This window comes from Pelodiscus sinensis, unplaced genomic scaffold (genome assembly GCF_049634645.1).
Source record: "Pelodiscus sinensis isolate JC-2024 unplaced genomic scaffold, ASM4963464v1 ctg117, whole genome shotgun sequence".
In the NCBI taxonomy this organism is placed as follows: Eukaryota; Metazoa; Chordata; order Testudines; family Trionychidae; genus Pelodiscus; species Pelodiscus sinensis.
Genome location: NW_027465911.1, coordinates 5,831 through 33,149, shown reverse-complemented (window position 1 = coordinate 33,149; position 27,319 = coordinate 5,831). Strand labels below are relative to the sequence as shown.

Genomic DNA, 27,319 nt, shown 5'->3' with positions numbered 1-27,319 from the left:
TTAAGAAAAGAAAAGAAAGAACTTTTATTATTACAACAATATTCTGGTTGCAAGTATAATGACTAGAGAGGAAGGTAACAAAATATACTCATGGAGAAACTCCGTGGGCCTAGAACTTAGTTACAAAGAAAAGCCAAAACATCTTTTAGGCAGTGCCAGATCTCAGATCCCATACCCAACCCTTAAAACAATAAAACCTAACGAAACTGCCTAAACTTCACCCTACTTACAGAAAATGAAGACTGGTGTCTTGGAGAGAGAGAGACATGCTTGTCCCTCTCTGTAGCTGCAGAGAACTCTCAGAGAGACAAAAGGGAGAAGAGAAAAAAACCCAAATTCCTTTGTCCCAGTTTGAAAAATCCCACCTACATTCCTATTGGTCACTCCACCTGGCTAGGTGTAGTTAACCCCTTAATCCCCAGGCTGCTGGCTAACCCTCATAATCATGACAAGAACAATGCAGGGTTACTAGCGAAAATAAACCACAACGTGCCAGCGAAGCTTCATACATTAAGAAACTGGTTACATGGGGTGGCGCAGGGGGGGCTGTCTACTCTGTGACCCGGGTCCCCCTGCGCTGGGATGGGAGATTCTCACTGACTCTCCCAAATGTGGATTAACCCAGACACCCAGGCTCAGCCTCCCAGGGAGGGGGGCGGAGACCAGCACCTGGCTGGGGGGCAGGGCTGGAAGAGAGGTTTTTAGTTTGTCTGGGATCATGGAGGAGGCAGCTTAAGCAAGGGGCTGGGATTTAGGGGCCCAGGCTCCCCCCTCTCAAGGGGGGCTGAGGCATCCTAGGCCTGCCCTGGAACCAGATTCCATCTGTGCTGGGCTGTACCCTGGAGAAGCAATAAACTCCCCTGTTCTACTGGCTGGCGGAGTCTGTTCGTGCCACTACGGGGGGGCAGGAGACGGGGGCCCCCGACGCGCCACCACACATGGAATCCTGCACCCTCAGTTATTCTGAGAAGCTGCATTACAGACCGGACAGCCTCCCAGGCTGGGCTCAGTCCTCCCCGTGGCCAGTCTCGGATGTTTCCAGCAGCCACCCTGAGTGGTCAGCAGGGGTGCCTGATGACTGACAGCCACCCCTGTTTGGTCTCCCGCCTTTACACGGGACAGGCAAAGGCGGGAATCCTTTGTGCTCGGTTAAACCTTCTCTCACTCTCCATGGAAAAGTGCAACCTCCAAGATGGGGCTTCGCATCAGCTGACTTGGCTACATGTCTTGGTAGGACCCACCACAGCCCCTGAGCCCAGGCTTCCAGGAAAAACCCGTCTATTCACAGATCATCGGCCTGAGTACTGGGCCATTAAGTCCCTTGACTGCCCTCGTAGCACAGGTTTACATCGAAGTTCAAATGCAGCCCTGATCCATGCGCACACACGGCCAGTGGATTATACGGTTTCCAGCGCTACCTCTGTGCCATAGCGGGGGCTGTCCACGCTTGTGGCCCTGGATCCATTCTGCTTTGGAATCTAAGCGCATGGGATAAAAATGCCAGAAACGAGCTGGGGGCAGGTGGCCGGGGAGTCGTCGGGCAGGGCGGAAGTGGATTTATAGAATAGCCCTGGACCAGGCTCTCGCTCATGCTGAGCCGAACTTCCCCCACACAGGTGGCCTGGGAGTTTAGTAACCAAGGAGTGTGGCTGGCAGCTGGCGGGCGCTAGAGCCGCTGGCCCAGGACTTGGCCCCTCAGAGATGCTCAGGCTGGGAGCTACCACAGTGAAGCTTCGAGGCACCCAAGACTGCGGGGCAGGTGAACAATCAGGCCCCTCACTGGACCAGGCTGCACCCTGGAGTGCGACGTTGGGCTCTGGAGAAAGCCATGAAACGACCCCGGTCCCGAGTCAGTCGCGGCCCCGCTTGTCCGGCGGGCTGCGCAGTTACAGGGCACTTGACAGACGCGGGGAGGGCTAAGGGCTTCCGAGAGCATCCCCTGGAGCCGGAGGTGCGGCCGAAGGAGACTTTGGTCAGACTCCTGCACACCGTGTCCTGCGCTCCACAGCAGAGGGAGGTGTCCTCGCTCTGGCACGGTCACATGCCTGCGGGGCTGGCCGCGTCTACGTGCCCGGCTTGGCCAGAGCCAGCCTGCCTCGAGTCTGAGGTCTGCCTGGGGCAGGTGGCGAATGGAGACCGAGGCTCCCTGCATTGGGCTGTTCCCGAAGCCTGGCGCCTGCCCTGAAACCCTGATCCAGAAAGGCCTCCACGCTGGCAGGAGTCCGCCCGTGCCCTTGAATGCCTCCTGGCGATGGAGCCACGGCTGACGGGGCAGTGGGACGTTTCTCCAGGCCGTGGCGGCGGCCGAGTGTCCAAACCGGGTGCCGTAGGAAGGGGCCGAGCCCGGCGTTCCCTGGCAGTTCGTCACTGGGGTAGCGAACGCTCGCAGGGAAGCAGCCCCACGGGTCAGCGTGTGGGGATGCGGCTCGGAGCAGGGGGAGGCCGGGCCAGGACCCAGTTATCAGCCCTCCCAGTTAGCGTGCTGGGCTGGGCTCCCCCAGGGAGCCAGGGTCCGTCTGCAGGGCCCAGCCTGGTTCTCAGCCTGGAGGGCAGCAGCGTGTTCCTGGGGGGCAGCGGAGGGCCCAGCAGGGCCCATGCTCCGGTCAGGTGCAGCAGCACGTCCTGCCAGACTTGGGGCTGAGCAAAGCGCCTCCGGGCCGGAGCCCAGAACAGGGTCGGGCACAAGAGTCGCACCCTGGGCCAAGGCCGCGTCGGGCGGGAAGCCAGAGCCGGCAGCGGGGGGAGGGAGCTTGTGAGGAGCCAGGGCGGGGGGCTGCTGGCTGTCCCTGACCAGCCACCTCGGGGCGGGGTGTTAGCGCCGCTTTCCCCGCCTCGCCGCAGGCTGGCGCAAGAAGTAGGGCCCTTGCCTGGCACGCGCCTGGACCCGGGTTCGAGGCCTGCGGTTCCCGAGAGCGGGCAGGAGCATAGCAAGGTCAATGCCCGAGGGGGCTGGAGGGGAGTGGGGTGGAAAGGCTGGCGAGACCAGCTGAGGAGGGGGCCTGGGCGCCCGAGGGGGCGGTGAGTCGGGCTGGGGTTGGGGCTGGGGGCTGGGCAGTGAGTCGGGGTGGGGGCCGGGAGCCAGTGGGGGCGGTGAGTCCAGCTGGGGGTGGGGGCCGGGCACCCGAGGGGGCGGTGAGTCGGGTTGGGGTTGGGGCTGGGGGCTGGGCGCCTGAGGAGAGTCGGGGAAGGGGCTGGGTGTCTGAGGGGGCGGTGAGTCAGGTTGGGGGTGGGGGCCGGGCACCCGAGGGGGCGGTGAGTCAGGTTGGGGGTGGGGGCTGGGCACCTGAGGAGAGTCGGGGAAGGGGCTGGGTGCCTGAGGGGGCGGTGAGTCAGGTTGGGGGTGGGGGCTGGGCACCTGAGGAGAGTCGGGGAAGGGGCTGGGTGCCTGAGGGGGCGGTGAGTCAGGTTGGGGGTGGGGGCTGGGCACCTGAGGAGAGTCGGGGAAGGGGCTGGGTGCCTGAGGGGGCGGTGAGTCAGGTTGGGGGTGGGAGCTGGGCGTCTGAGGAGAGTCGGGGTGGGGGCTGGGTACCGGAGGGGGTGGTGAGTCAGGCTGGGTGTGGGAGCCGGGCGGTGAGTCAGGCTGGGGGTGGGGGCCGGGCGCCCGAGGGGGCACTGAGTCGGGCTGGGGGTGGGGGCCGGGCAGTGAGTCAGGCTGGGGGTGGGGGCTGGGCGCCCAAGGGGGCGGGCCGGAGGGGCAGAGGCTGGCTGACCCTGGCGGATGGCTGAGCAGAGCTAAGATACTATCCTGTAGCCGGGGTTCGGGCGTAGCTGGGGCCAGGATGTGGTCGTCGGCCGTGTTCCCCGCGGTGAGGGTGTGGGCCTGCCCCCCGATGGCAGCGCCGCACTCCGGGCAGCTGCTCTGCTGCATTGGGCGGCCGCATTCCCCTATCGTGTACAAGTGGCCCTGAGGGCACCGGTACCAGTGGCCTCTGCCGAACTGCATGGCCTCTGTTATCATGACCCGCTCGGCCTCGGAGAGCCGCAGCCCTGCCGCAGGGAGCTGCTCCTCAATCTCCTCCAGCAGCCACCGGAGCGATTCCTCCTGGCGCTGGGTGAAAGGCGCCTGCTGCTGCAGGAGGCCGACGGCTTCGTTAGCGAGCGCCCGGGCGCCGGGGCCGATCTCGGCCGACCTGCCCTCGTAGCCGCTCAGCCGCTCGAAGATGTTTCCCAGGTACGAGAGCCTCTTGATCTCGCTCCTGCACTCCCTGCGCTGCTGGGCCGTGAAGGCGTGTCGGTTCCTGCTGAGCCAGCTCTCCACCGCCTCGATCTGCCTGCGCAAATTGCGCTCTCGCGCCGCCGTGCACGTCTTCGCTTGCTGCTTCAGCCTGGAGAGACTCGCCAGGAAATTGAGGGTGTTCTCCAAATCCAGAAGGCTCTGACGAGAGGCAGCGCTCGCAATCCTTCCTTCCATGCCAGCCCAGGCCACGAGGTCTCGGTCGCTGCTCAGCCGGAGCAGCAGCTGCTGCTTTCCAGCTTCCAGTTCTTCCCTGCTCCCCTGAATCCTCAGCTTGATATCCTTGATTTTTTGCTGGATGCCCTTGATCACGTTGTTGTAGCGCGTGTTGTGCTGGATGGGCGTCGCGCATTTGGGGCACAGCTTCAGCTGGACGTGTTGGGCCTCCGTCCCCTCTGGCTCGCCATCCATCCACCGGTCCAGGCCCTGCACCTCCAGAATGTGCCCACAGTCTTCTAAGAGCACGAAACGGGCGTCCGGCTCATCTTCGGTGCCGAAGAATATCTCCTGCAGCTCACCGCGGTGGCACGTGCGGCACTTGGGCGGGCAGGGCTCTCCGCAGAGGCCTGCGCAGGGGTGGCTGCACGTGAGGGATTTTTGGCAGGGCTCGTCGCAGCGGGGGCGAGAGCACGTCTCTGAGCACGGCCGCGTGCACCGGTAGTGCCTGCACTTCCAGGAGCAGGGCTGGACGCAGGGAAAGCAGATCTCCCCGCAGGTCTTATCACAGCGGCTGTGCCTGCACGTGTTGGGGCATTTTCGTTTGCACGGCGGACAGTTCTCGAAACACGCCTCCTGGCACTGGTGCGAGCACAGAAGGACCCTGGTGCACTTGTTACGGCAGTGGGCATGCAGCCGGCCCTGCACACACTCGAAGCAGCTCCCTCCGCAGTGGTGTCCGCACTCGAGTTCCTGCTTGCACGTCTCGAGGCATTTGAGAGGCGTTTTCTGCCTGTAGCATTCGGTTCTCGTTCCGTGGGAACAGGGCAGCGTGACGTCCACCATTTCCACGCACTTGGAGCGGCTGCAGGGCTCCCCGCAGCTGCGCCTGCACGGGTGCTCACACTCCAGCAGCTGCCGGCATGGCTCCTGGCAGACCCAGCGGTCGGCCGGCAGGTGGCAGGGGACCGTCTGGCTGTGCCCGCACTTTGGAATGACTTTCTCCACAGCCACGGAGCAAGGCTGGCAAGGTTCATGGCACTTCCTGGGACACCGGTGGTTGAGCTCGCACAGCGTGGGGCACGGGAGCTGGCAGACGTGCAAGCTGTGATCCCGGTCGTGCGGGTGGCAGCGGCGCGGGCAGGGGTGGCCACATTCCAGCCGGGTTTGGCACCGGAGCGCGCAGCCTCCGTCGGGGACTTTGCTGAAGTCCGAATTCTCCTTCACCACCGTCTTGGTCTCGGGGTGATTTTGGCACACCAGTGTCAGCCCTTCCCCCACCAGTTTCTTGCCCTGGAGGAGCTGCAGAATCTCTTTCCAGAGTTGGCTGGTGGACCCCGCGGCGATGCCGGCCAGGTTCCCCACGCAGTAGAAGCCCTTCCTGGCCCGTGACAGAGCCACGCAGAGCCGATTCTTATCCCGGAGGAAACCGATCCGCCCTTCCCTGTTGCTTCGTACCAGCGAGAGAAGGACGATGTCGTTCTCCTCCCCCTGGAAGTCGTCCACAGCGTGGACAGCCACGTCCCCCATGCCGCTGCTCTTCATCAGCCCACGGATCTTCAGCACCTGGCCGTGGTAGGGGGTCAGAACGGTGAGCTGGCTGGCGGCGTAGCCCTGGTGCAGGAGGTATCTGCTCAGCGAGGCCAGGAAGGAGGCCTCAAACCTGTTGCTGTAGCTCTCGGAGTCGGCGCTGCGGCTCTCGGCCGCCGTGTGCTGGACAAAGAAGACGCTGCTCCCCACGCCCTGCAGAAGGAGAGAGGCGGCACGCTCGGCATTGGTAAAGTCCCGGGAGCGCAGGGAGCGGCCGGTCTCACCCGCCCTGTGCCTGGAGCCAGCAGCCACCCACTGTGAGCAGCCAACAGCCCCTGCTGAGCCTTTAACCCCCTTGCTATACCGGGGACCGGTGCGGTCAGACCAGCCACGGGGAGGAAATGGGGAGCCCTTCAGCACCGGCAACACGCCAGCTGCTGCTCCTGCGCGGGGCGTCCCCTCTGTCCCCGGGGGAGCCCTGGCTTGCTGCTGGCTAGCGCTGCAAACTCAGTTAACCGCTTAAACCCGGCTTCCGCCGGCCCCCACCCCCGCAGCGGGCAAGGGGGCTGCTGCCGGGCCCGGTTAACCATTACCCGGTGAGCATCGCTTGGCGAGGGTCATGCTACTGGGTCACTGCTTAACCAGATGCCTGCTCCCATCCCTGCGACCGGCGGCTGCGGGCGAGGGCACGTCCAGAACTCTGTGCCAAGGTGAACTGGGCTTTGCTTGTTCGCAGGTCATCTCCCAGAGAGCCAGGGCTCGAGGCCCACGTCCGGCTGCTGCCGGCCACACCTGGGCAGTAGCTCAGAACGACCCGTCAGAGCCACGGCGCGGAGGGCGACCGTGGGGAGGAAGGGGGCCTTGTGCTCCGGGCTCCCCGAGCGTTTGTTTTCCCTCCAGAGCGCCCCTCTGCGCGTGTCTCAGCCACGGGCAGCTCCCCGCCAGGCCTGGGCCCGCACGTGCGTGGGTGGGGAGTTCGAAATGTCTCCTCCTAGGCGGGAGCCCACCCTGGCCGGGGCCGTTCCCCTGGGTTCTCTCCGCTCCCCGGGCACGTCCGGGCGGGTTTCTCTGCCTTCCCCAGCCAGCTCCACCAACGAGCATGGCACGAAACCGAAGGCAACCAGCCGGCCTTGGGCAGGGCTGCAGGGCCACCGGACGGGGCTCACAAACACCCCTCGCGGGACCCAAGGGTCTCCCCGGCAGGCTGCTGGCTCCCCCGGACTAGGGCTGTGACGGGTCAGCTGGTTAACCAGCGGGGCTGGAGCATCCCCCACTCGCCTCCTATCCTCGGTTCAGCGGCTAAACAACACGGCAGCCAAGTCAACGGGATGGTACATCCCTCGTCTGGACCCAGACTGGTCATTAACCCAGCCTGGGCCGTGTGCCGGGAGAAGCCAGCCCTGTAGCCGGATTCTCATTGGACCTTGGGCTTGTTAATTGCTTGAGTGGGGCGCGGCTAAGAAATCAGACTCCCCTTGAGGAGCCGCGCTAGCGCCCCCGTCCCGCCCCCACCACCCTTGCGGGGGCTGGCAGCCGCTTTTCCCCACTCTGCTCGTGCCTCACCCACCTTGATGGGCTCGCAGTCCGCCACGGCCGCGTGGTCTTCAAGCCGCTTGTAGAAGAGCGGCACCAGCAGCTGGGAAATCTCGGGGCGCATGCGGTGCTGTCGGGACAGGAACGGGGCGCAGGGCTGAGAGCCAGCGGGGCGGCTTTGGGAGCGCTGCTGCTGGAACCGCCGCCCGGCTCCGGGTCCGCCTCCCGCACTGGTCGCTGCTAGGCCTGTGATGCGGAGACGGGCGCATCCCCCAAAGCCGCCGCCAGATCGCGCCGTGGGGCATTGACAGCCGCTGCAACCCACCGCTGCACCCGCTGTCTGCCCACGGCACAGCCGCCCCACGCCTCTGCCCAGCGCCTCTCTTCCCCGCTGCAACCCACCGCTGCACCCGCTGTCTGCCCACGGCACAGCCGCCCCACGCCGCTGCCCAGCGCCTCTCTTCCCCGCTGCAACCCACCGCTGCACCCGCTGTCTGCCCACGGCACAGCCGCCCCACGCCCCTGCCCAGCGCCTCTCTTCCCCGCTGCAACCCACCGCTGCACCCGCTGTCTGCCCACGGCACAGCCGCCCCACGCCGCTGCCCAGCGCCTCTCTTCCCCGCTGCAACCCACCGCTGCACCCGCTGTCTGCCCACGGCACAGCCGCCCCACGCCCCTGCCCAGCGCCTCTCTTCCCCGCTGCAACCCACCGCTGCACCCGCTGTCTGCCCACGGCACAGCCGCCCCACGCCGCTGCCCAGCGCCTCTCTTCCCCGCTGCAACCCACCGCTGCACCCGCTGTCTGCCCACGGCACAGCCGCCCCACGCCCCTGCCCAGCGCCTCTCTTCCCCGCTGCAACCCACCGCTGCACCCGCTGTCTGCCCACGGCACAGCCGCCCCACGCCCCTGCCCAGCGCCTCTCTTCCCCGCTGCAACCCACCGCTGCACCCGCTGTCTGCCCACGGCACAGCCGCCCCACGCCGCTGCCCAGCGCCTCTCTTCCCCGCTGCAACCCACCGCTGCACCTGCTGTCTGCCCACGGCACAGCCCTCCCACGCCTCTGCCCAGCGCCTCTCTTCCCCGCTGCAACCCACCGCTGCACCCGCTGTCTGCCCACGGCACAGCCCTCCCACGCCTCTGCCCAGCGCCTCTCTTCCCCGCTGCAACCCACCGCTGCACCCGCTGTCTGCCCACGGCACAGCCCTCCCACGCCGCTGCCCAGCGCCTCTCTTCCCCGCTGCAACCCACCGCTGCACCCGCTGTCTGCCCACGGCACAGCCCTCCCACGCCGCTGCCCAGCACCTCTCTTCCCCGCTGCAACCCACCGCTGCACCCGCTGTCTGCCCACGGCACAGCCCTCCCACGCCTCTGCCCAGCGCCTCTCTTCCCCGCTGCAACCCACCGCTGCACCCGCTGTCTGCCCACGGCACAGCCCTCCCACGCCTCTGCCCAGCGCCTCTCTTCCCCGCTGCAACCCACCGCTGCACCCGCTGTCTGCCCACGGCACAGCCCTCCCACGCCGCTGCCCAGCGCCTCTCTTCCCCGCTGCAACCCACCGCTGCACCCGCTGTCTGCCCACGGCACAGCCCTCCCACGCCTCTGCCCAGCGCCTCTCTTCCCCGCTGCAACCCACCGCTGCACCCGCTGTCTGCCCACGGCACAGCCCTCCCACGCCTCTGCCCAGCGCCTCTCTTCCCCGCTGCAACCCACCGCTGCACCCGCTGTCTGCCCACGGCACAGCCGCCCCACGCCCCTGCCCAGCGCCTCTCTTCCCCGCTGCAACCCACCGCTGCACCCTCTGTCTGCCCACGGCACAGCCCTCCCACGCCGCTGCCCAGCGCCTCTCTTCCCCGCTGCAACCCACCGCTGCACCCGCTGTCTGCCCACGGCACAGCCGCCCCACGCCCCTGCCCAGCGCCTCTCTTCCCCGCTGCAACCCACCGCTGCACCCGCTGTCTGCCCACGGCACAGCCCTCCCACGCCGCTGCCCAGCGCCTCTCTTCCCCGCTGCAACCCACCGCTGCACCCGCTGTCTGCCCACGGCACAGCCCTCCCACGCCCCTGCCCAGCGCCTCTCTTCCCCGCTGCAACCCACCGCTGCACCCGCTGTCTGCCCACGGCACAGCCCTCCCACGCCGCTGCCCAGCGCCTCTCTTCCCCACTGCAACCCACCGCTGCACCCGCTGTCTGCCCACGGCACAGCCCTCCCACGCCCCTGCCCAGCGCCTCTCTTCCCCGCTGCAACCCACCGCTGCACCCGCTGTCTGCCCGCGGCACAGCCCTCCCACGCCGCTGCCCAGCGCCTCTCTTCCCCGCTGCAACCCACCGCTGCACCCGCTGTCTGCCCACGGCACAGCCCTCCCACGCCGCTGCCCAGCGCCTCTCTTCCCCGCTGCAACCCACCGCTGCACCCGCTGTCTGCCCACGGCACAGCCCTCCCACGCCGCTGCCCAGCGCCTCTCTTCCCCGCTGCAACCCACCGCTGCACCCGCTGTCTGCCCACGGCACAGCCCTCCCACGCCTCTGCCCAGCGCCTCTCTTCCCCGCTGCAACCCACCGCTGCACCCGCTGTCTGCCCACGGCACAGCCCTCCCACGCCTCTGCCCAGCGCCTCTCTTCCCCGCTGCAACCCACCGCTGCACCCGCTGTCTGCCCACGGCACAGCCGCCCCACGCCCCTGCCCAGCGCCTCTCTTCCCCGCTGCAACCCACCGCTGCACCCTCTGTCTGCCCACGGCACAGCCCTCCCACGCCGCTGCCCAGCGCCTCTCTTCCCCGCTGCAACCCACCGCTGCACCCGCTGTCTGCCCACGGCACAGCCGCCCCACGCCCCTGCCCAGCGCCTCTCTTCCCCGCTGCAACCCACCGCTGCACCCGCTGTCTGCCCACGGCACAGCCCTCCCACGCCGCTGCCCAGCGCCTCTCTTCCCCGCTGCAACCCACCGCTGCACCCGCTGTCTGCCCACGGCACAGCCCTCCCACGCCCCTGCCCAGCGCCTCTCTTCCCCGCTGCAACCCACCGCTGCACCCGCTGTCTGCCCACGGCACAGCCCTCCCACGCCGCTGCCCAGCGCCTCCCTTCCCCACTGCAACCCACCGCTGCACCCGCTGTCTGCCCACGGCACAGCCCTCCCACGCCCCTGCCCAGCGCCTCTCTTCCCCGCTGCAACCCACCGCTGCACCCGCTGTCTGCCCGCGGCACAGCCCTCCCACGCCGCTGCCCAGCGCCTCTCTTCCCCGCTGCAACCCACCGCTGCACCCGCTGTCTGCCCACGGCACAGCCCTCCCACGCCGCTGCCCAGCGCCTCTCTTCCCCGCTGCAACCCACCGCTGCACCCGCTGTCTGCCCACGGCACAGCCCTCCCACGCCTCTGCCCAGCGCCTCTCTTCCCCGCTGCAACCCACCGCTGCACCCGCGGTCTGCCCACGGCACAGCCGCCCCACGCCTCTGCCCAGCGCCTCTCTTCCCCGCTGCAACCCACCGCTGCACCCGCTGTCTGCCCACGGCACAGCCGCCCCACGCCCCTGCCCAGCGCCTCTCTTCCCCGCTGCAACCCACCGCTGCACCCTCTGTCTGCCCACGGCACAGCCCTCCCACGCCGCTGCCCAGCACCTCTCTTCCCCGCTGCAACCCACCGCTGCACCCGCTGTCTGCCCACGGCACAGCCCTCCCACGCCTCTGCCCAGCGCCTCTCTTCCCCACTGCAACCGACCGCTGCACCCGCTGTCTGCCCATGGCACAGCCGCCCCACGCCTCTGCCCAGCGCCTCTCTTCCCCGCTGCAACCCACCGCTGCACCCTCTGTCTGCCCACGGCACAGCCCTCCCACGCCTCTGCCCAGCGCCTCTCTTCCCCGCTGCAACCCACCGCTGCACCCGCTGTCTGCCCACGGCACAGCCCTCCCACGCCTCTGCCCAGCGCCTCTCTTCCCCGCTGCAACCCACCGCTGCACCCGCTGTCTGCCCACGGCACAGCCCTCCCACGCCTCTGCCCAGCGCCTCTCTTCCCCGCTGCAACCCACCGCTGCACCCGCTGTCTGCCCACGGCACAGCCCTCCCACGCCGCTGCCCAGCGCCTCTCTTCCCCGCTGCAACCCACCGCTGCACCCGCTGTCTGCCCACGGCACAGCCCTCCCACGCCTCTGCCCAGCGCCTCTCTTCCCCGCTGCAACCCACCGCTGCACCCGCTGTCTGCCCACGGCACAGCCCTCCCACGCCTCTGCCCAGCACCTCTCTTCCCCGCTGCAACCCACCGCTGCACCCGCTGTCTGCCCACGGCACAGCCGCCCCACGCCTCTGCCCAGCGCCTCTCTTCCCCGCTGCAACCCACCGCTGCACCCGCTGTCTGCCCACGGCACAGCCCTCCCACGCCTCTGCCCAGCGCCTCTCTTCCCCGCTGCAACCCACCGCTGCACCCACTGTCTGCCCACGGCACAGTCCTCCCACGCCGCTGCCCAGCGCCTCTCTTCCCCGCTGCAACCCACCGCTGCACCCGCTGTCTGCCCACGGCACAGTCCTCCCACGCCGCTGCCCAGCGCCTCTCTTCCCCGCTGCAACCCACCGCTGCACCCGCTGTCTGCCCACGGCACAGCCCTCCCACGCCTCTGCCCAGCGCCTCTCTTCCCCACTGCAACCCACCGCTGCACCCGCTGTCTGCCCACGGCACAGCCCTCCCACGCCGCTGCCCAGCGCCTCTCTTCCCCGCTGCAACCCACCGCTGCACCCGCTGTCTGCCCACGGCACAGCCCTCCCACGCCGCTGCCCAGCGCCTCTCTTCCCCGCTGCAACCCACCGCTGCACCCGCTGTCTGCCCACGGCACAGCCGCCCCTCGCCCCTGCCCAGCGCCTCTCTTCCCCGCTGCAACCCACCGCTGCACCCGCTGTCTGCCCACGGCACAGCCCTCCCACGCCGCTGCCCAGCGCCTCTCTTCCCCGCTGCAACCCACCGCTGCACCCGCTGTCTGCCCACGGCACAGCCCTCCCACGCCTCTGCCCAGCGCCTCTCTTCCCCGCTGCAACCCACCGCTGCACCCGCTGTCTGCCCACGGCACAGCCCTCCCACGCCTCTGCCCAGCGCCTCTCTTCCCCGCTGCAACCCACCGCTGCACCCGCTGTCTGCCCACGGCACAGCCGCCCCACGCCTCTGCCCAGCGCCTCTCTTCCCCGCTGCAACCCACCGCTGCACCCGCTGTCTGCCCACGGCACAGCCCTCCCACGCCTCTGCCCAGCGCCTCTCTTCCCCGCTGCAACCCACCGCTGCACCCACTGTCTGCCCACGGCACAGTCCTCCCACGCCGCTGCCCAGCGCCTCTCTTCCCCGCTGCAACCCACCGCTGCACCCGCTGTCTGCCCACGGCACAGTCCTCCCACGCCGCTGCCCAGCGCCTCTCTTCCCCGCTGCAACCCACCGCTGCACCCGCTGTCTGCCCACGGCACAGCCCTCCCACGCCTCTGCCCAGCGCCTCTCTTCCCCACTGCAACCCACCGCTGCACCCGCTGTCTGCCCACGGCACAGCCCTCCCACGCCGCTGCCCAGCGCCTCTCTTCCCCGCTGCAACCCACCGCTGCACCCGCTGTCTGCCCACGGCACAGCCCTCCCACGCCGCTGCCCAGCGCCTCTCTTCCCCACTGCCGGGTGGGGCCGTCGGCGTGACCCAGCGCATGGCGCCGTGTGGACAGGGGGCGTTTGCCTGACCTATTGATTCTCTTTGCGCTGGGCTAGTTGGCTGCCTTTGGGGCTGGAGGCTGCAGCTGTTCTGGAAACGTGTCTGCTGCAGGGGAGCCGGAAGGGGTGCAGCTGCCTGCAACGGGGCCGCCCCGCGGTGCACTAGCCCCCAGCAATGCTGGGCTCAGGTACACGGCCTCAGCCCAGAGCACCCTGGGCTCTGTTTGGACGAGGTCCTGGGGAAGCAGGGGGCGGCTGCAGCCATGGACGGGCCACCATGAGCTGTGGGCCCATTGCCCTGCTAGGAAGAAGCTTTGCAGCCAGCCGGTGAACTGGCCAGCTGACTCGGTCGCCGGGGCCAGGCCCGTGCCACCGGTCTTCAGCTCCGGCCGTTCAGCCACTGGCGGCAGAGGGGGGCACGGAGGGACACTCCCAGCTGTGCCCGGCTACGACACTGTCCGTCCTGGCCTTGGGGGGCACGTGGAGGGGAGCCCCGGACTCTCTGTTCCCTTTGGGGGCTCCGCTAGGGCGAAGGGGCCGTGCACGTGTGTGACGTGGCCCACTCGTCCCCAGGGCGTGTTCTCCAGTGATGCAGTGTGATCCCACCGCTCCGCCCGCTGTGACCTGCTCCCTGCCCTCCGGCATCTGCCCCGTGCCTGCCTGTGCGACACCGGGATTCAGGGCTATCGCCGGCAGGCCTCATGGCGGACGTGGCATTGGGCTGGGTCCAGGACCCCAGCCAGGACCGAAGGGGCAGGGGCCGGAGGGGCTGCACAGCACTGCGGGGGGCCGGCTCTGCACCCAGCAGCCGCTGACCGGTGGGGGCGGGGGCAGGCATCGAAGGGGGCTGCTCAGCTCTGTCCGAGGGAGGGCAGCTGGGCTCCGTGGCCTGGCTGCGCGTGTGGCGCCTAGAACAGGCTCCGTGCTGAAGCCGCGCCTCCCGGGTGCAGGAGGAAGGACGCGCCTGACGCTGGGGCCTGGGGCTTGGAGCAAAGTCAGCAGGAGTCACGCTGCCAGGAACCGGCCGTTTCACAAGCAGGCGTCCGTCTGCAAGTCCGTGTGTCTGGGCACCAGAGCCGCTAGCGCCGACCGAGGCCCTGCCGTGTGTGGCTGCCTCCCCCAGCACCGGACGGGCGCCCACTGAGCGCCACAGGCGCTGGGTGCGAGCGGAGAAGGCGAGGCCGCGGCAGGGAGTGCGGGAGGAAAGGCCAAGGGGCAGCACCCAGCGTGTTGTTAGTGTCAGTCGGCACGTGGGCCATGTCATTGGCGTGTCCGGGACGTGTCATCAGCATGTCAGTCGGTGCGTGGGCCATGTCATTGACGTGTCCGGGACGTGTCATCAGCATGTCAGTCGGTGCGTGGGCCATGTCATTGGCGTGTCCGGGACGTGTCATCAGCATGTCAGTCGGTGCGTGAGGCGGTGCGCGCAGGCCGAGTCGTTGGTGGGACGTGCTGTTCGAGTGTGAGTCAGTCCATGTGGGACGTGTCATCGGCACGTGAGTTGGTGCATGCGGGCCAGGTCATGGGCATGAGAGTCAGTGCGTGTGGGCCATATCTATAGTGCATCAGTCCGTGTGTGCGGGCCGTGTCTTTGGCGTGTGAGTTGGTGCGTACGGGCCATGTCGTTGGCACGTCAGTCCGTGCGTGCAGGCCGTGTCTTTAACATGTCAGTGCATGTGGGCCGTGTCGTGAGCATGTTAGTCGGTGCATGCGGGCCGTGTTGTAAGTGCGTGAGTTGGTGCGTGCGGGCCGTGTCGTTGGCGTGTCAGTCTGTGTGGGCGGGCCGTGTCATTGGCGTGTCAGTGCATGCAGGCCATGTTGCGAGCTCGTGAGTCGGTGCATGCGGGCCGTGTCGTGAGCGCGTGAGTCCGTGCGTGCGGGCCAACTCGTTAACGTGTCAGTGCATGCAGGCCATGTCGTGAGCGCGTGAGTCCATGCGTGCGGGCCGTGTCGTTAACGTGTCAGTGCATGCAGGCCGTGTCATGAGCGCGTGAGTCCGTGCGTGCGGGCCGTGTTGTTAACGTGTCAGTGCATGCGGGCCGTGTCATGAGCGCATGAGTCCGTGTGTGCGGGCCGTGTCGTTAACGTGTCAGTGCATGCAGGCCATGTTGCGAGCTCGTGAGTCGGTGCATGCGGGCCATGTCGTGAGCGCGTGAGTCCGTGCGTGCGGGCCATGTCGTTAACGTGTCAGTGCATGCAGGCCATGTTGCGAGCTCGTGAGTCGGTGCATGCGGGCCGTGTCATGAGCGCGTGAGTCCGTGTGTGCGGGCCGTGTCGTTAACGTGTCAGTGCATGCAGGCCATGTTGCGAGCTCGTGAGTCGGTGCATGCGGGCCGTGTCATGAGCGCGTGAGTCCGTGCGTGCGGGCCGTGTCATGAGTGCGTGAGTCCGTGTGTGCGGGCCGTGTCGTTAACGTGTCAGTGCATGCGGGCCATGTTGCGAGCTCGTGAGTCGGTGCATGCGGGCCGTGTCATGAGCGCGTGAGTCGGTGCATGCAGGCCGTGTCATGAGCGCGTGAGTCCGTGCGTGCGGGCCGTGTCGTTAACGTGTCAGTGCATGCGGGCCGTGTCATGAGCGCGTGAGTCCGTGTGTGCAGGCTGTAGCACAGACTGTTCATTTCTGCCTGCAAACATTGGGCACCTCGGCGTAGCTCTGTGGCCAGCCTGGGGGCAACAGTGACTCGGCGCTATCGACCGCCCCGGTACAAGCGCAGGGCGGCTCGGAGGCATCTGGCGCCGACTGTTCAGGGGCTTCCTTCAATGACAAACCTGCCTCGGTGCCTTCCTGCCCCACCCGCGTGGGGCAGTGGGGAGCGACCGGTCCAGCCTTCAGGCCCCGCCCCCCCGCGCCACGGCAGCATCACCCACCTGGTAGAGCAGCTGCACATAGGGGACCTGGTTATTTATCATGCGCTCAAACAGGGAGATGCCCAGGAAAAACTTCTTCTCCAAGGTGTAATCGGCGGGCTTGGGCCGCAGCTGGAAAACGGAGCCAGTGGGGTGTGCGCCCTGGCCAGCCACGGGGCGGGGTGGAGCTGTCCCAGCTGTAGGACAGCTCGGGGGGGCCACCCAGACCCCGCACCTTGGGGGACCCCATGGCGGCTGCCTCGACCAGACTATGGACACGGCCCAGGGAATTCCCAGGGGGCCTGGCACAGGGGTCGCCCCCACACACACCATGCTGGCAGGAGGGGCATGGAGGTTTTGCTTTGCCACGAGACAGCCCTGGGCGGGGGAGAGGGGGGCTTTTGCTGTGCCCACCGCAGAGCAAGGAGCAACCAGCCACTTCCCAGAAGGGCAAAGTTGCTTGAGCACGTTCAGCTCCTGCATTGGTGGATTCGCTCTAAGGAAGGTGCCCGCCCACGGCTCAACTTTCCCACCAAAGCCATGTGCTGCTCCCAGCCAGTGATCCGGTGTCACGGGCTGGCCGGCCACGGGCCGTGTCCCGGGCCTGTGCGGCGTGCCGGGGGGCGTGCCACGGGCCGTGTCCCGGGCCTGTGCGGCGTGCCGGGGGGCGTGCCACGGGCCATGTCCTGGGCCTGTGCGGCGTGCCGGGGTGCGTGCCACGGGCCGTGACCTAGGCCTGTGCGGCGTGCCGGGGGGCGTGCCACGGGCTGTGTCCTGGGCCTGTGCAGCGTGCCGGGGTGCGTGCCACGGGCCATGTCCTGGGCCTGTGCGGCGTGCCGGGGGGCGTGCCACGGGCCGTGTCCTGGGCCTGTGCGGCGTGCCGGGGGGTGTGCCATGGGCCGTGTCCTAGGCCTGTGCGGCGTGCCGGGGGGCGTGCCACGGGCCATGTCCTGGGCCTGTGCGGCGTGCCGGGGTGCGTGCCACGGGCCGTGTCCTAGGCCTGTGCGGCGTGCCGGGGGGCGTGCCACGGGCCGTGTCCTGGGCCTGTGCGGCGTGCCGGGGTGCGAGCCACGGGCCGTGTCCCGGGCCTGTGCGGCATGCCGGGGGGCGTGCCATGGGCCGTGTCCCGGGCCTGTGCGGCGTGCCGGGGGGCGTGCCACGGGCCGTGTCCTGGGCCTGTGCGGCGTGCCGGGGGGCGTGCCACGGGCCGTGTCCTGGGCCTGTGCGGCGTGCCGGGGGGCGTGCCACGGGCCGTGTCCTGGGCCTGTGCGGCGTGCCGGGGGGCGTGCCACGGGCCGTGTCCTGGGCCTGTGTGGCGTGCCGGGGGGCGTGCCACGGGCCGTGTCCTGGGCCTGTGCGGCGTGCCGGGGGGCGTGCCACGGGCCGTGTCCTGGGCCTGTGCGGCGTGCCGGGGGGCGTGCCACGGGCCGTGTCCTGGGCCTGTGCAGCGTGCCGGGGGGCGTGCCACGGGCAGGATGGGATCCCTGGGGCTGCGCGAGGGTAGCTGTGGCAGGAGCGGCACTTGGAGGACGGGGCTGGTGCATTTACCTGCTGGTGATCTCCAATCAGGATGAGGTGTTTGCAGGCCGGCGTGAGAGAGGTTAGCACGTGAGCTTCCAGGATCTCTGCCGCCTCTTCCACAATCACCGTGTGGGGCTGGACTTTCTGCAAGAGCTTCCGATACTTGGCAGCCCCTGGCAGCAAGGAGCAAAGGGCGTGAGCACCCGGGGAGAGGGCAGCCTGGCGGGGGGGTCCCCCGTGTGGGGCAGGGTTCCCTGGACACCGAGCGCTTGGGGGGGCCGCCCAGCAGCCCAGCAGAGCGCCCCCAGCTGGCAACAGGTGTTTCTACTGGTGGTGCACAGCCACAGAACAACATTTATTCTGCATTTGGGTGGGGAAAAAATGAGTGGGACCAGTGGGGGGGGGGCGCTGCTCTGCCAGGCAGGGGCTCTGGCTCTGCTCTGCGCCGGTTGGGCCTCAGCTGGAGCGCTGGGTCCGGTTCTGGGCCCCGCATTTCCAGAAAGACGAGGAGAAACTGGAGAGGGTCCAGGGAAGAGCAACGAGAATGAGGAAAGGCCCGAGAACAGGAGCGAGGAGGGAGGCCGAAGCAATCGGGCTGGTTCAGTTTGGAAAGGAGACAGAGGGGACATGAGAGCGGTTTCCAAGTATCTAAAAGGGCGTCACAGGGAGGAGGGAGAAAACTTGTTCCCTTGGGCTCTGAGCACAGGACAAGCAGCAAGGGGCTCAAACTGCAGCCAGGGAGGTTGAGGTCGGACACTAGGGAAAACTTCCTGCCTGTCAGGGGGGTGAAACGCTGGGATAAGTTGCCGGGGGGTTGTGGAATCTCTAGCGCTGGTCTCCGGGAACTGGAGCAGCCCCGCCGGAGGCACAGGGCCCATACGCTCTGGGCACAGCCCTTTCGCCCTGCCCTGTGGGCACGTGGGTGCAGCAGTGGCAGCTGGGCCCTGCCCTGGAGGATGCAGGCTGCTGACACGGCTGAGGGCCCCACGTGGGTGCAGCCCGGAGCCGGCTCGGGGCCGTTTCGGTCCCAGAAAGCGGGCTGGGTTGGGTTTGGGGCTGGTCCTGTCTCGCCCGGGCGGGGTCTCCTCTGCCCGCCTGCAGGGACCGGCGAGCTGCGTGGCTGAGGGCGGGCCAGGCCCCGGGGAGGGTGGTACTGGTCTCACCTGTAGTCGTCATGCCAATGACCTGGCTACGCTCCAGCACCCGCAGGTCCTCCTGGAAGGTCAGCTCCGCCAGCTGGGCTGCCTGCGTCTCGTACTCCTGCATCTTCTCCGCCAGCTTCTCCGTCAGCGCCCGCTCGTAGGCCAGCATCCACCTCCTGCGTGCAGAGCCGGAGAGGGGCCCCGGTCACGGCACCCAGCCCACCCAGGGCGGCTCCTGGCCCCAGGGCTGTGGGATCCCGGAGCTCAGCGGCTGATTCGTCCCCCGGGGGCCGTCCGGCTCCGCCTGCCTGCCTCACGTTCCCGCAGGTCTCAGGCCGCAGCCCAGGCCGGCCTGTCCAGCCTGCACGGAGAGCAAGGACCTCGCTCACGCACCCAGTGCCCCCCCCCCACGAAGAGCAGGGCCTGCTCCAGCCGGAGCTGTTGGGGCCCGTGCCCCGGCTGTGGCTCTTGCAGACCCGAGGGCGGCCTGGTGTGCGAACCGCCCCTCCTGCGCGCCCGGGGTCCTGCGGCTGGAGGCTGGCGGGGCCCCTCCTCTCCCAGAGGTCCGGGCCGGCGGGGAGAGGCCCCGCGGGGGCAGGGAGACCTGTAGAGCCGCCAGCGATCCCTCAGCCGCAGCTCCCCGACGTCTCTGACGTGCGCCAGGTCCTCGTCCGTCATGATGTCGCCTTCCTCCAGGCACTTGCGCGTCCATTCGTGGCCCGAGCTGAGGGAGAGGCTGACCAGTGACTGAGCCGCACGTCCTGCTCTGGAGGACCCCCCCCCTTGGTAACAGGGCTCCCCGCCCCGTTCGAACAGCCAGGGGCCCCGGGCCCGGCCCCAGCTCTCCCCTGCCTGGCGCAGACAGGGTTACCAGATGGCTGGTGGGAAGCAGGGCTGGCTGGGAGAGGGGCGGGGGGGAGCGGGGCTGGCTGGGGGAGATGGGGGGGAACTGGCCGGCGGGGAGCAGGGCTGGCTGGGAGAGGGGCAGGGGGGAGCGGGGCTGACTGGGGGAGATGGGGGGGAACTGGCCGGCGGGGAGCAGGGCTGGCTGGGGGAGATGGGGGGGAACTGGCTGGCAGGGAGCAGGGCTGGCTGGGAGAGGGGCGGGGGGTGCAGGGCTGGCTGGGAGAGGGGCGGGGGAAGCGGAGCTGGCCAGGAGGTATCGGGGGGGGTGAACCAGCCCGTGGGGAGCAGGGCTGGCTGGGAGAGGGGCGGGGGGAGCGGGGCTGGCCAGGAGGGATCGGGGTGGTGAACCAGCCAGCGGGGAGCAGGGCTGGCTGGGAGAGGGGCGGGGGGAGCAGGGCTGGCCAGGAGGGATCGGGGTGGTGAACCAGCCAGCGGGGAGCAGGGCTGGCTGGGAGAGGGGCGGGGGAAGCGGAGCTGGCCGGGAGGTATCGGGGAGGGGGGTGAATTGGCCCGCGGGGAGCAGGGTGGGCCCAGGCACACACAGATACCGGGGGCACTGCCCGTCCCGCGCATGGTCCCGGCGGGGCACAGGGGGGAGTCCATCCCACCCCGCCCCCCTCGCGCAGCTGCGCACCGCCTGGCTGGCAGACACGCGGACGGGCGCGAGCGCGTTGCCCAGCCGGGCAGGTCGCGGCGCCGTCCCGCTGCTCCTGGTAACGATGAAACGGGCCTCGCGGGAAAGCGCCCGGTGCCTCTGGCCGGTGTCTCCTCGGTGAGGTTCCTGGACAGAGCGCTCAAGGGCCGGACTGTGCAGCTTGAGCCGGACACCTGGCAGCCCCAGGTGTGGAGGGGCTGGGGGGAGGCTCGAGGGCTCGGCGCAGGGAAAGGAGCCGGAGGAGGCCGGGGCACGGCTGGGGCAGGGGCAGGGCGAGCGCTGGCTGAGGGCTGAGCCCCCACCCTACGTCCCCGCCCGGCCGGCCGGAGCTTCGCCATGGCTGCCGGAGGGGGCGGTGGTGGCTCCCAGCCAGACCCAGCGTCCCCGTCCTGCCCATGGAGCCCAGCTGTGGCGGGCGGCCGGGGCCGTGCTGATCTGTCACAGGCCCGGGGCCGGGCGCTACCTGCCCTCCGCGGGGACGACGTAGGCAAACTTCTCCTCCGCTAGGCTCTGCCACCGCTCGGCAGGGCCCACGTCGTCCTCGTCATCCAGGGCCCGCTCGTCACGGTGGGACTGCCAGGGCTCCTCCGGGCCTGGGCCGAGGGGCAGGAGGCCAGATGTGCCCAGCTGTGGGGCTTGGTCCCCCGCCCCGCAGCCCCTCCCCTGCCATCTGGCCACCCGAGCAGGCTGGGAGCCCACAGTGCCTGGCCCGGCCTGGCAGAGACCAGCCCCTCAGGACGGGGTGTCTGGCTCTAGCCTCCAAGGGCCCCTCGGGCTGAAGGACGGGCCCTGCCCCCTACAGCCACCCCGCCCAGCCCTGCCTAGCTCCCCGCCCTTTGCCCGGCCACCCACCTGCCTTCCTGGCTCTGCCCTGGGGCTGGGGCAGCTTCCGCGGCGCCGGGTCGATCTTGAGCCAGCCGAGCATGTCGCAGCGCCCCGCCCGCTGTGGAGAGCCCAGCAGAGCGCGCTGAGACGGGGCCCGGGGCCGGGGAGCCCCGCCCTGGCGCTGGGTCCACGCCCCCCCTCACCCAGGAGTGCTCCAGGTGATCGTCGTGCATCTCCGCCGCCAGCTCCGCGTCCGAGAGGATCCCGCGGCGGAGCAGCTCCAGCACCGCGGCGCAGTAGGTGATGCTTTTCTTCCGCTTCCGCAGGGCCTTCAGCACCTGGGGCGGAAACGGGATGCGGGCGTGGGGCAGCCGCCTGATTGGGGGCAGGGGGCGGGGCAGCCCCCGGCTGGGGACACGGGGCAGCCGCCCGATTGGGGGCAGGAGGCGGGGCCGCCCCCCGGCTCGGGACACGGGGCAGCCGCCCGATTGGGGGCAGGGGGCGGGGCAGCCCCCGGCTCGGGACACGGGGCAGCCGCCCGATTGGGGGCAGGGGGCGGGGCAGCCCCCGGCTGGGGACACGGGGCAGCCGCCCGATTGGGGGCAGGGGGCGGGGCAGCCCCCGGCTGCGGACACGGGGCAGCCGCCCGATTGGGGGCAGGGGGCGGGGCAGCCGCCCGATTGGGGGCAGGGGGCGGGGCAGCCCCCGGCTCGGGACACGGGGCAGCCGCCCGATTGGGGGCAAGGGGCGGGGCAGCCCCCGGCTGGGGACACGGGGCAGCCGCCCGATTGGGGGCAGGGGGCGGGGCAGCCGCCCGATTGGGGGCAAGGGGCGGGGCAGCCCCCGGCTGGGGACACGGGGCAGCTGTCTGATTGGGGGCAAGGGGCGGGGCAGCCCCCGGCTCGGGACACGGGGCAGCCGTCTGATTGGGGGCAAGGGGCGGGGCAGCCCCCGGCTCAGGACACGGGGCAGCCGTCTGATTGGGGGCAAGGGGCGGGGCAGCCCCCGGCTCAGGACACGGGGCAGCCGCCCGATTGGGGGCAAGGGGCGGGGCAGCCCCCGGCTCGGGACACGGGGCAGCCGCCCGATTGGGGGCAGGGGGCGGGGCAGCCCCCGGCTCGGGACACGGGGCAGCCGTCTGATTGGGGGCAAGGGGCGGGGCAGCCCCCCCGGCTCAGGGTACAAGCACTGGTGAGCCCCGTCCCCGGGCAGCGCCCTGCGTGTGAGCTCAGGGCAGGCCCCCCCTTACCCGTCCGGCAGCGCCGTGTGCGGGGAATGCCGGGGATGCAGGAGGGGGCGAAGCAGCCCGGCCAGCCCAGTGCCCACCCCACGCCCAGGCTCCAGCTGCCCGCGCGGGCGACGTACCGAGCCGAACTGCTGCTTCTCCGCGGCCCCCAGGAGTCTCGGCAGCTGCTGCCGGCGAAGGGTCCTCAGGGAGCAGGTGGCCATCTTGTCACTCCTGCTCCGGCCCCCGATGCGCACCACGCCCGAGGGCTGGAAGCGCAGGATTCCTGCGGGGGGCGAGGCAGGCGGGGGCTGAGCCAGGCCGATGTGGCCTGGGACCACTGGGCGCCGTGGGGGCGGGAGGCAGGCGGACCTGGCCTTTCGCCAAGCCCAGCGACAGGATGGCTCAGGGCTCGAAGCCATGGGACTGTGCAGGGAGAGCGGCAGCGCCCGCCACGGGGCTGCCCAGACCCGCACCCGGCGCCCGCCACGGGGCCACAGACCCGCACCCGGCGCCCGCCACGGGGCTGCCCAGACCCGCACCCGGCGCCCGCCACGGGGCCACAGACCCGCACCCGGCGCCCGCCACGGGGCTGCCCAGACCCGCACCCGGCGCCCGCCACGGGGCCACAGACCTGCACCCGGCGCCCGCCACAGGGCCACAGACCTGCACCCGGCACCCGCCACGGGGCCGCCCGGCACCCGCCACGGGGCCGCCCGGCACCCGCCACGGGGCCGCCCAGACCCTCACCCAGCGCCCGCCACGGGGCCGCCCAGACCCGCACCCGGCGCCCGCCACGGGGCCACCCAGACCCGCACCCGGCGCCCGCCACGGGGCCGCACAGACCTGCACCCGGCCCCCGCCACGGGGCTGCCCAGACCCGCAGCCGGTGCCCGCCACGGGGCCACAGACTTGCACCCAGCGCCCACCACGGGGCCACAGACCCACACCCGGCGCCCACCACGGGGCCGCCCAGACCCGCACGCAGCGCCCGCCACGGGGCCGCCCAGACCCGCACCCGGCGCCTGCCACGGGGCTGCCCAGACCCAGACCCAGCACCTGCCACGGGGCCACCCGTACCTGGACCCAGAGCCCGCAACGGGACCGCCCAGACCTGGACCCAGCACCCGCTATGAGGCCACCGGACCTGCACCCAGTGCCCAACATGGGGCTGCCCCAACCCACACCCAGGGCTCAGCACCCGCCACGGGGTCGCCCCTACCCAGACCCAGCACACAGCGCCCGGCACAGGGCTGCCCCAACCCACACCCAGGGCTCAGCACCCGCCACGGGGTCGCCCAGACCCAGGGCTTAGCGCCCAGCAAACAGCCACTCAGCCCCACACCCCTCCGAGGGGCAGGGCAGGGCAGTGGTGCAGCCGTGGCGAATTCTGCTGCGCGCTGGCCATGCGAGGGGCTGCGGGAGGCCCGCGCCGCCCAGGGCCTGGCCTGGCAGCCACAGGCACCTTCCATGAACTGGTCCAGCGCGTGGTTCGTGTAGCAGACGACCAAGAGGGGGCTCTGGTCCCTCCCCCACTCCGCCCGGCTCCTCAGCAGGATCTGCACCAGCTGCAGCCCAAGGAAGGTCTTGCCTGTGGAAGGAGGTGGGGATTGTGCAGCTCCTTGGGTTGCATGCGATTGGTACTGTCCTGTAGTAACCCCGGGCGTGTGCGTGCCTCAGTTTCCCTGGGCAGTGCACTACTCTCCAGCGGGGGGGAGGGGGATTCCAGGGGGGGCTCCACGCGGGCACTGCCCCGGCCCAGCGCGTTCACACTGGCCAGGCGCTCTGTGACCTGAGCCTGGCGGGGGGGTGCCCAGGTGACCCCCTTTGGCCAGGGAAGGGGCAAAGGAGGGGGCGGGGCCCCTTGCTGGTAGTGGGAGGGTGTCTGGGCTGGGGGAGGGGGCAGGGCCCTGGTTCTGCCCCCCCAAGCCGGGCTGCCCGGGCCACTCCTGTTCCCTGTGCAGACCAGTCTGTGCTGCGCTGGGTCCCTGGGAGCCAAGGACCCGGCCAGCTGGGGCAGGGCCCAGTCCCCCCCTTGGTGACAGCCTGGCAGGGAGCGGCTGGGCGACAGGGCTGCGGCTAGCACCCAGGGGAGCCCACGCCAGCCACCAGCCACGTGGGAGGGGAAGGGCCGGGCCGGGCCGGGCCGGGCTGGGAGGGGAAGGGCCTGGTGCAGGCAGGGGCTGGGGAAGGCCCCAGCTGGGTCAGGGGTATGGAGGGCAGGGGCAGGGGCAAGGAGCAGGCCCGGGGAGCCCCGGGGGGGGGGGGCGGGGGGCCGAGGGCGCTTGGCCACTCACCTGTCCCCGGCGGGCCCTGGATCAGCACAAACTCCCTGCTCAGGGCCATTCGAATGGCCAGGATCTGCGACTCGTCCAAGTGCGGAAACGTCTCTGGAGCCCAGACGTGGGAGTCGCCCGGGCTCACGGCCCTCAGGTCCCCCGCGCTCCCGGGCCCCTGCAAGCCGAGTCCGGCGTGTGCTTGGCCACCCCCACAGCCCCACACGTGCACAGGGGCAGCGCGGAGGCGGGGGACTGCGCCAGGTGCAGACATGCCCCTCGCCACGGCATCTGGCCCTGCCCCCCTGGCTCAAACTCCCCCACCTCCATCCCAGCTCAACCCCCCAGCTCAACTCTGCCCCACCTCAGCCCCCCCCACCTCTACTCCTGGCTCAGCCCCACCTGATCCTGTCCCCAGCATAGCCCCTCCCCCCAATCACCTCCTCACCTCCACCCCCAGTTCAGCCCATTCGCCCCTCCCCCACTGATGCCCCCAGCTCAGCCCCCCCCCATGGCCAGTCGCCGGGCCTGGATTCCCCGCACGGGGCGCAAAGCGCGACCAGACTCGGAGGTTCAGTGAGTTTCTTGGCTTCCCCGTGTTGCTGCTGGGAAACTGAGGCACAGAGCGCCTTGCCCAAGGCCACGGCGGTGCAGGGGACTGACCCCCCCCGGACCTACCTCGGCGGTGTCCCCCGGGGGCTGTGGGGGCCGCAGGCCAGAGAGGTCAAAGGCCGCGTGGTCCCCGAGGTGCGCGGGCGGCAGGATGGAGGTGCGGCACTGCACCACGTAGCGGCGGAACGGCACGCGGGCCGGGTCCATCTCCTGCAGCCCCTCCAGCACGTGCTGGTAGGACTCGAAGAAGGCCGGCGACTCCACCATGGTGAAGCTGGTCCGGCCCAGGTGCCGCCTCAGGAGGTCGCGGTGGTTGGCCCTGACGTCCAGCCACACGGCCCCCCGCGGGGGCTCCTGCTGGCTGCCCCCCACCACGGTGCCGAACAGCACCTGGGCGCAGTCGTCGGAGATGAGGCAGGTGAGGGAGCCGCTGAGCAGCCGCTTGGAGGAGGCCGGAGCGGCCCCGCGCGGGAGCCGGGCCAGGTACACGGCCCCCGCCGGGGAGGTCCCCGCCTTCACCAGCTGCACATGGCGATAGAGCCGCAGCTGCCCCCTCGGCCGCCCGGCGCCCCCGAACACGCTGGGCAGGGAGAAGTGCGCCGAGATGCCCTCCCGCAGGGGCCGGACGAAGTCCTCCCGCAGCAGGCGGAAGTGCGTGTCCAGGTAGGCGGTGGCGCTCTCGAACGGCCCGACGGGGCGGTTCCGCTGCAGCCCGGGCCCCGCGCCCACGAAGAGCTCCTCGGGGGTGGGGAAGACGGGGATGGCGTGGAAATCCTCCCGCCAGGCGGGCGTGGCCGGGGGCTCGCTGTGCCGCGGGAAGGCCGCGTCCGCCAGGCGCTTGGTGTCGTGCAGCCGTTTCTGGATGATCCAGGTGAACTGGAAGCCGCGGCTCCGCAGTCTCTGGACAGCGGCGAAGAGCAGGTCCACGGGGTGGCAGAGGAGGGTCCGGGTCTGCTCGGGGCAGGCCGTCAGCAGGTGGTGCAGGGCGGCCACCGTGTCCTCCATCACCGCCTGGGAGATCCACCCCTCCTGGGCCTGGAAGGTTTCCAGCTCGGCAATGAAGCCCAGCAGGCTCCGGAGCGCGAACGCTGGCTGCAGCGCCAGGGCCAGGACCGGCTGGAGCTGCTCCCGGTCCCCCGCGCTCTCCACCGCCGCCTTGAGGGCCCGCAGCAGCGTGTACACCTGGGCCGGGCTCAGGCCTGGGCTGTCCATCACCTGCCCCAGCTGGTGGTCGTGCTGCAGCAGGAAGGGCAGGAGCTGCTGGGGGCTGTGGTCGCAGAGCCGTTCCACGTCACTGAGGATGGCGCCGGGATCCGTCCTGCGGCAGGGCCCTGGCTCCGGGGAGAGCCGGGCGGCCTTCGGCGACCCCGGCTCCCAGGCCCGGTCGGGCCAGGCTGGCCACGGCCTCTTCTGGCCCGACATGGCTCCCCGCGGGGGCGCTGCTGCGAGCAGAGGAAGCGACGCTGCAGAGCGAGCCCCAGGACCCGCCCGGCCCGGGCTGAGCCACGGCCCCCCCAGCTCCAGCGAGCAGAACGGGACCCCCAGCGCGGCCTCCTAGCGCCCCCAGGCCTGCGGACTCCGCGCAGGGGGCAGGGCCAGACCTATGCCAGGTGCCGCCCCTGCCCTGAGCGCCCCGAACCCCTGGTCACATCCTGGGCCTGAGCCCCTTGCCAGGCTCCGCTCCGTCCCTGCCCGGCGCTGTCCCCAGACGGACAGTCGACCCCTCTGCCTACCAGTGCCCCGGCCCTACCCCCCCCCGCAGCCAGGGGGGCTCCCAGGGACATGGTGCAGCACAGAGTCCAGGCCAGCTTGGGGAGGGGGCGGGGGGCGGAGCCAGGCCCTGCCCCCCTCCCTGTCCCACAAGCCAGCCCAGCCTGACCCAGCAGCTTCCTTGGCAGAAGAGGTCCCTTGGTCACACTCCCCTCCCAGGCTCAGGTTACAAAAAGCACCAGCCCAAAATTCCCATCACCCTCTAGGTATCGGCCCAGGGAAACTGAGGCACGCACACGGAGTTACCACAGGACAGTAGCAATCACAGGCAACAGAACCGAGCGCCCAGAGCAAATACGATCCCCACGTTGCCAGGCTGGCGCCCGCCTCCCTACACCCCAGCCCTGGCACCTACCCTGCTGCTGAGCCAGGCAGGTCCTGCTGGCAGCTCTCGTCCTGCCCTGGTGCTGCTCTGGCTGAGCTG

At 70.1% G+C, this 27,319-nt stretch overlaps 1 protein-coding gene across 6 annotated transcripts; it reads right to left on the bottom strand.

Moving 5' to 3' along the window:
* Positions 1-27,319, bottom strand: LOC142824830 (NFX1-type zinc finger-containing protein 1-like). 6 transcript variants are annotated; one of them, XM_075916588.1, is made up of 14 exons: positions 27,251-27,319; positions 25,192-26,567; positions 24,535-24,691; positions 23,703-23,828; positions 22,378-22,523; positions 21,216-21,350; positions 21,040-21,130; positions 20,651-20,780; positions 19,231-19,350; positions 18,648-18,802; positions 17,512-17,657; positions 15,985-16,095; positions 7,488-7,583; positions 1-6,133 (listed from the first exon to the last, which is right to left on the bottom strand). In XM_075916588.1, the coding sequence occupies exons 2-14, from the start codon at positions 26,545-26,547 to the stop codon at positions 2,813-2,815; spliced, it is 6,090 nt and encodes a 2,029-aa protein (XP_075772703.1). In that variant the 5' UTR covers positions 26,548-26,567; positions 27,251-27,319; the 3' UTR covers positions 1-2,812. The 6 variants fall into 6 exon arrangements, with proteins under 6 accessions (XP_075772703.1, XP_075772704.1, XP_075772706.1 ...); XM_075916589.1 differs by having other exon boundaries at positions 25,192-26,564; positions 27,251-27,312; XM_075916591.1 differs by lacking the exon at positions 15,985-16,095.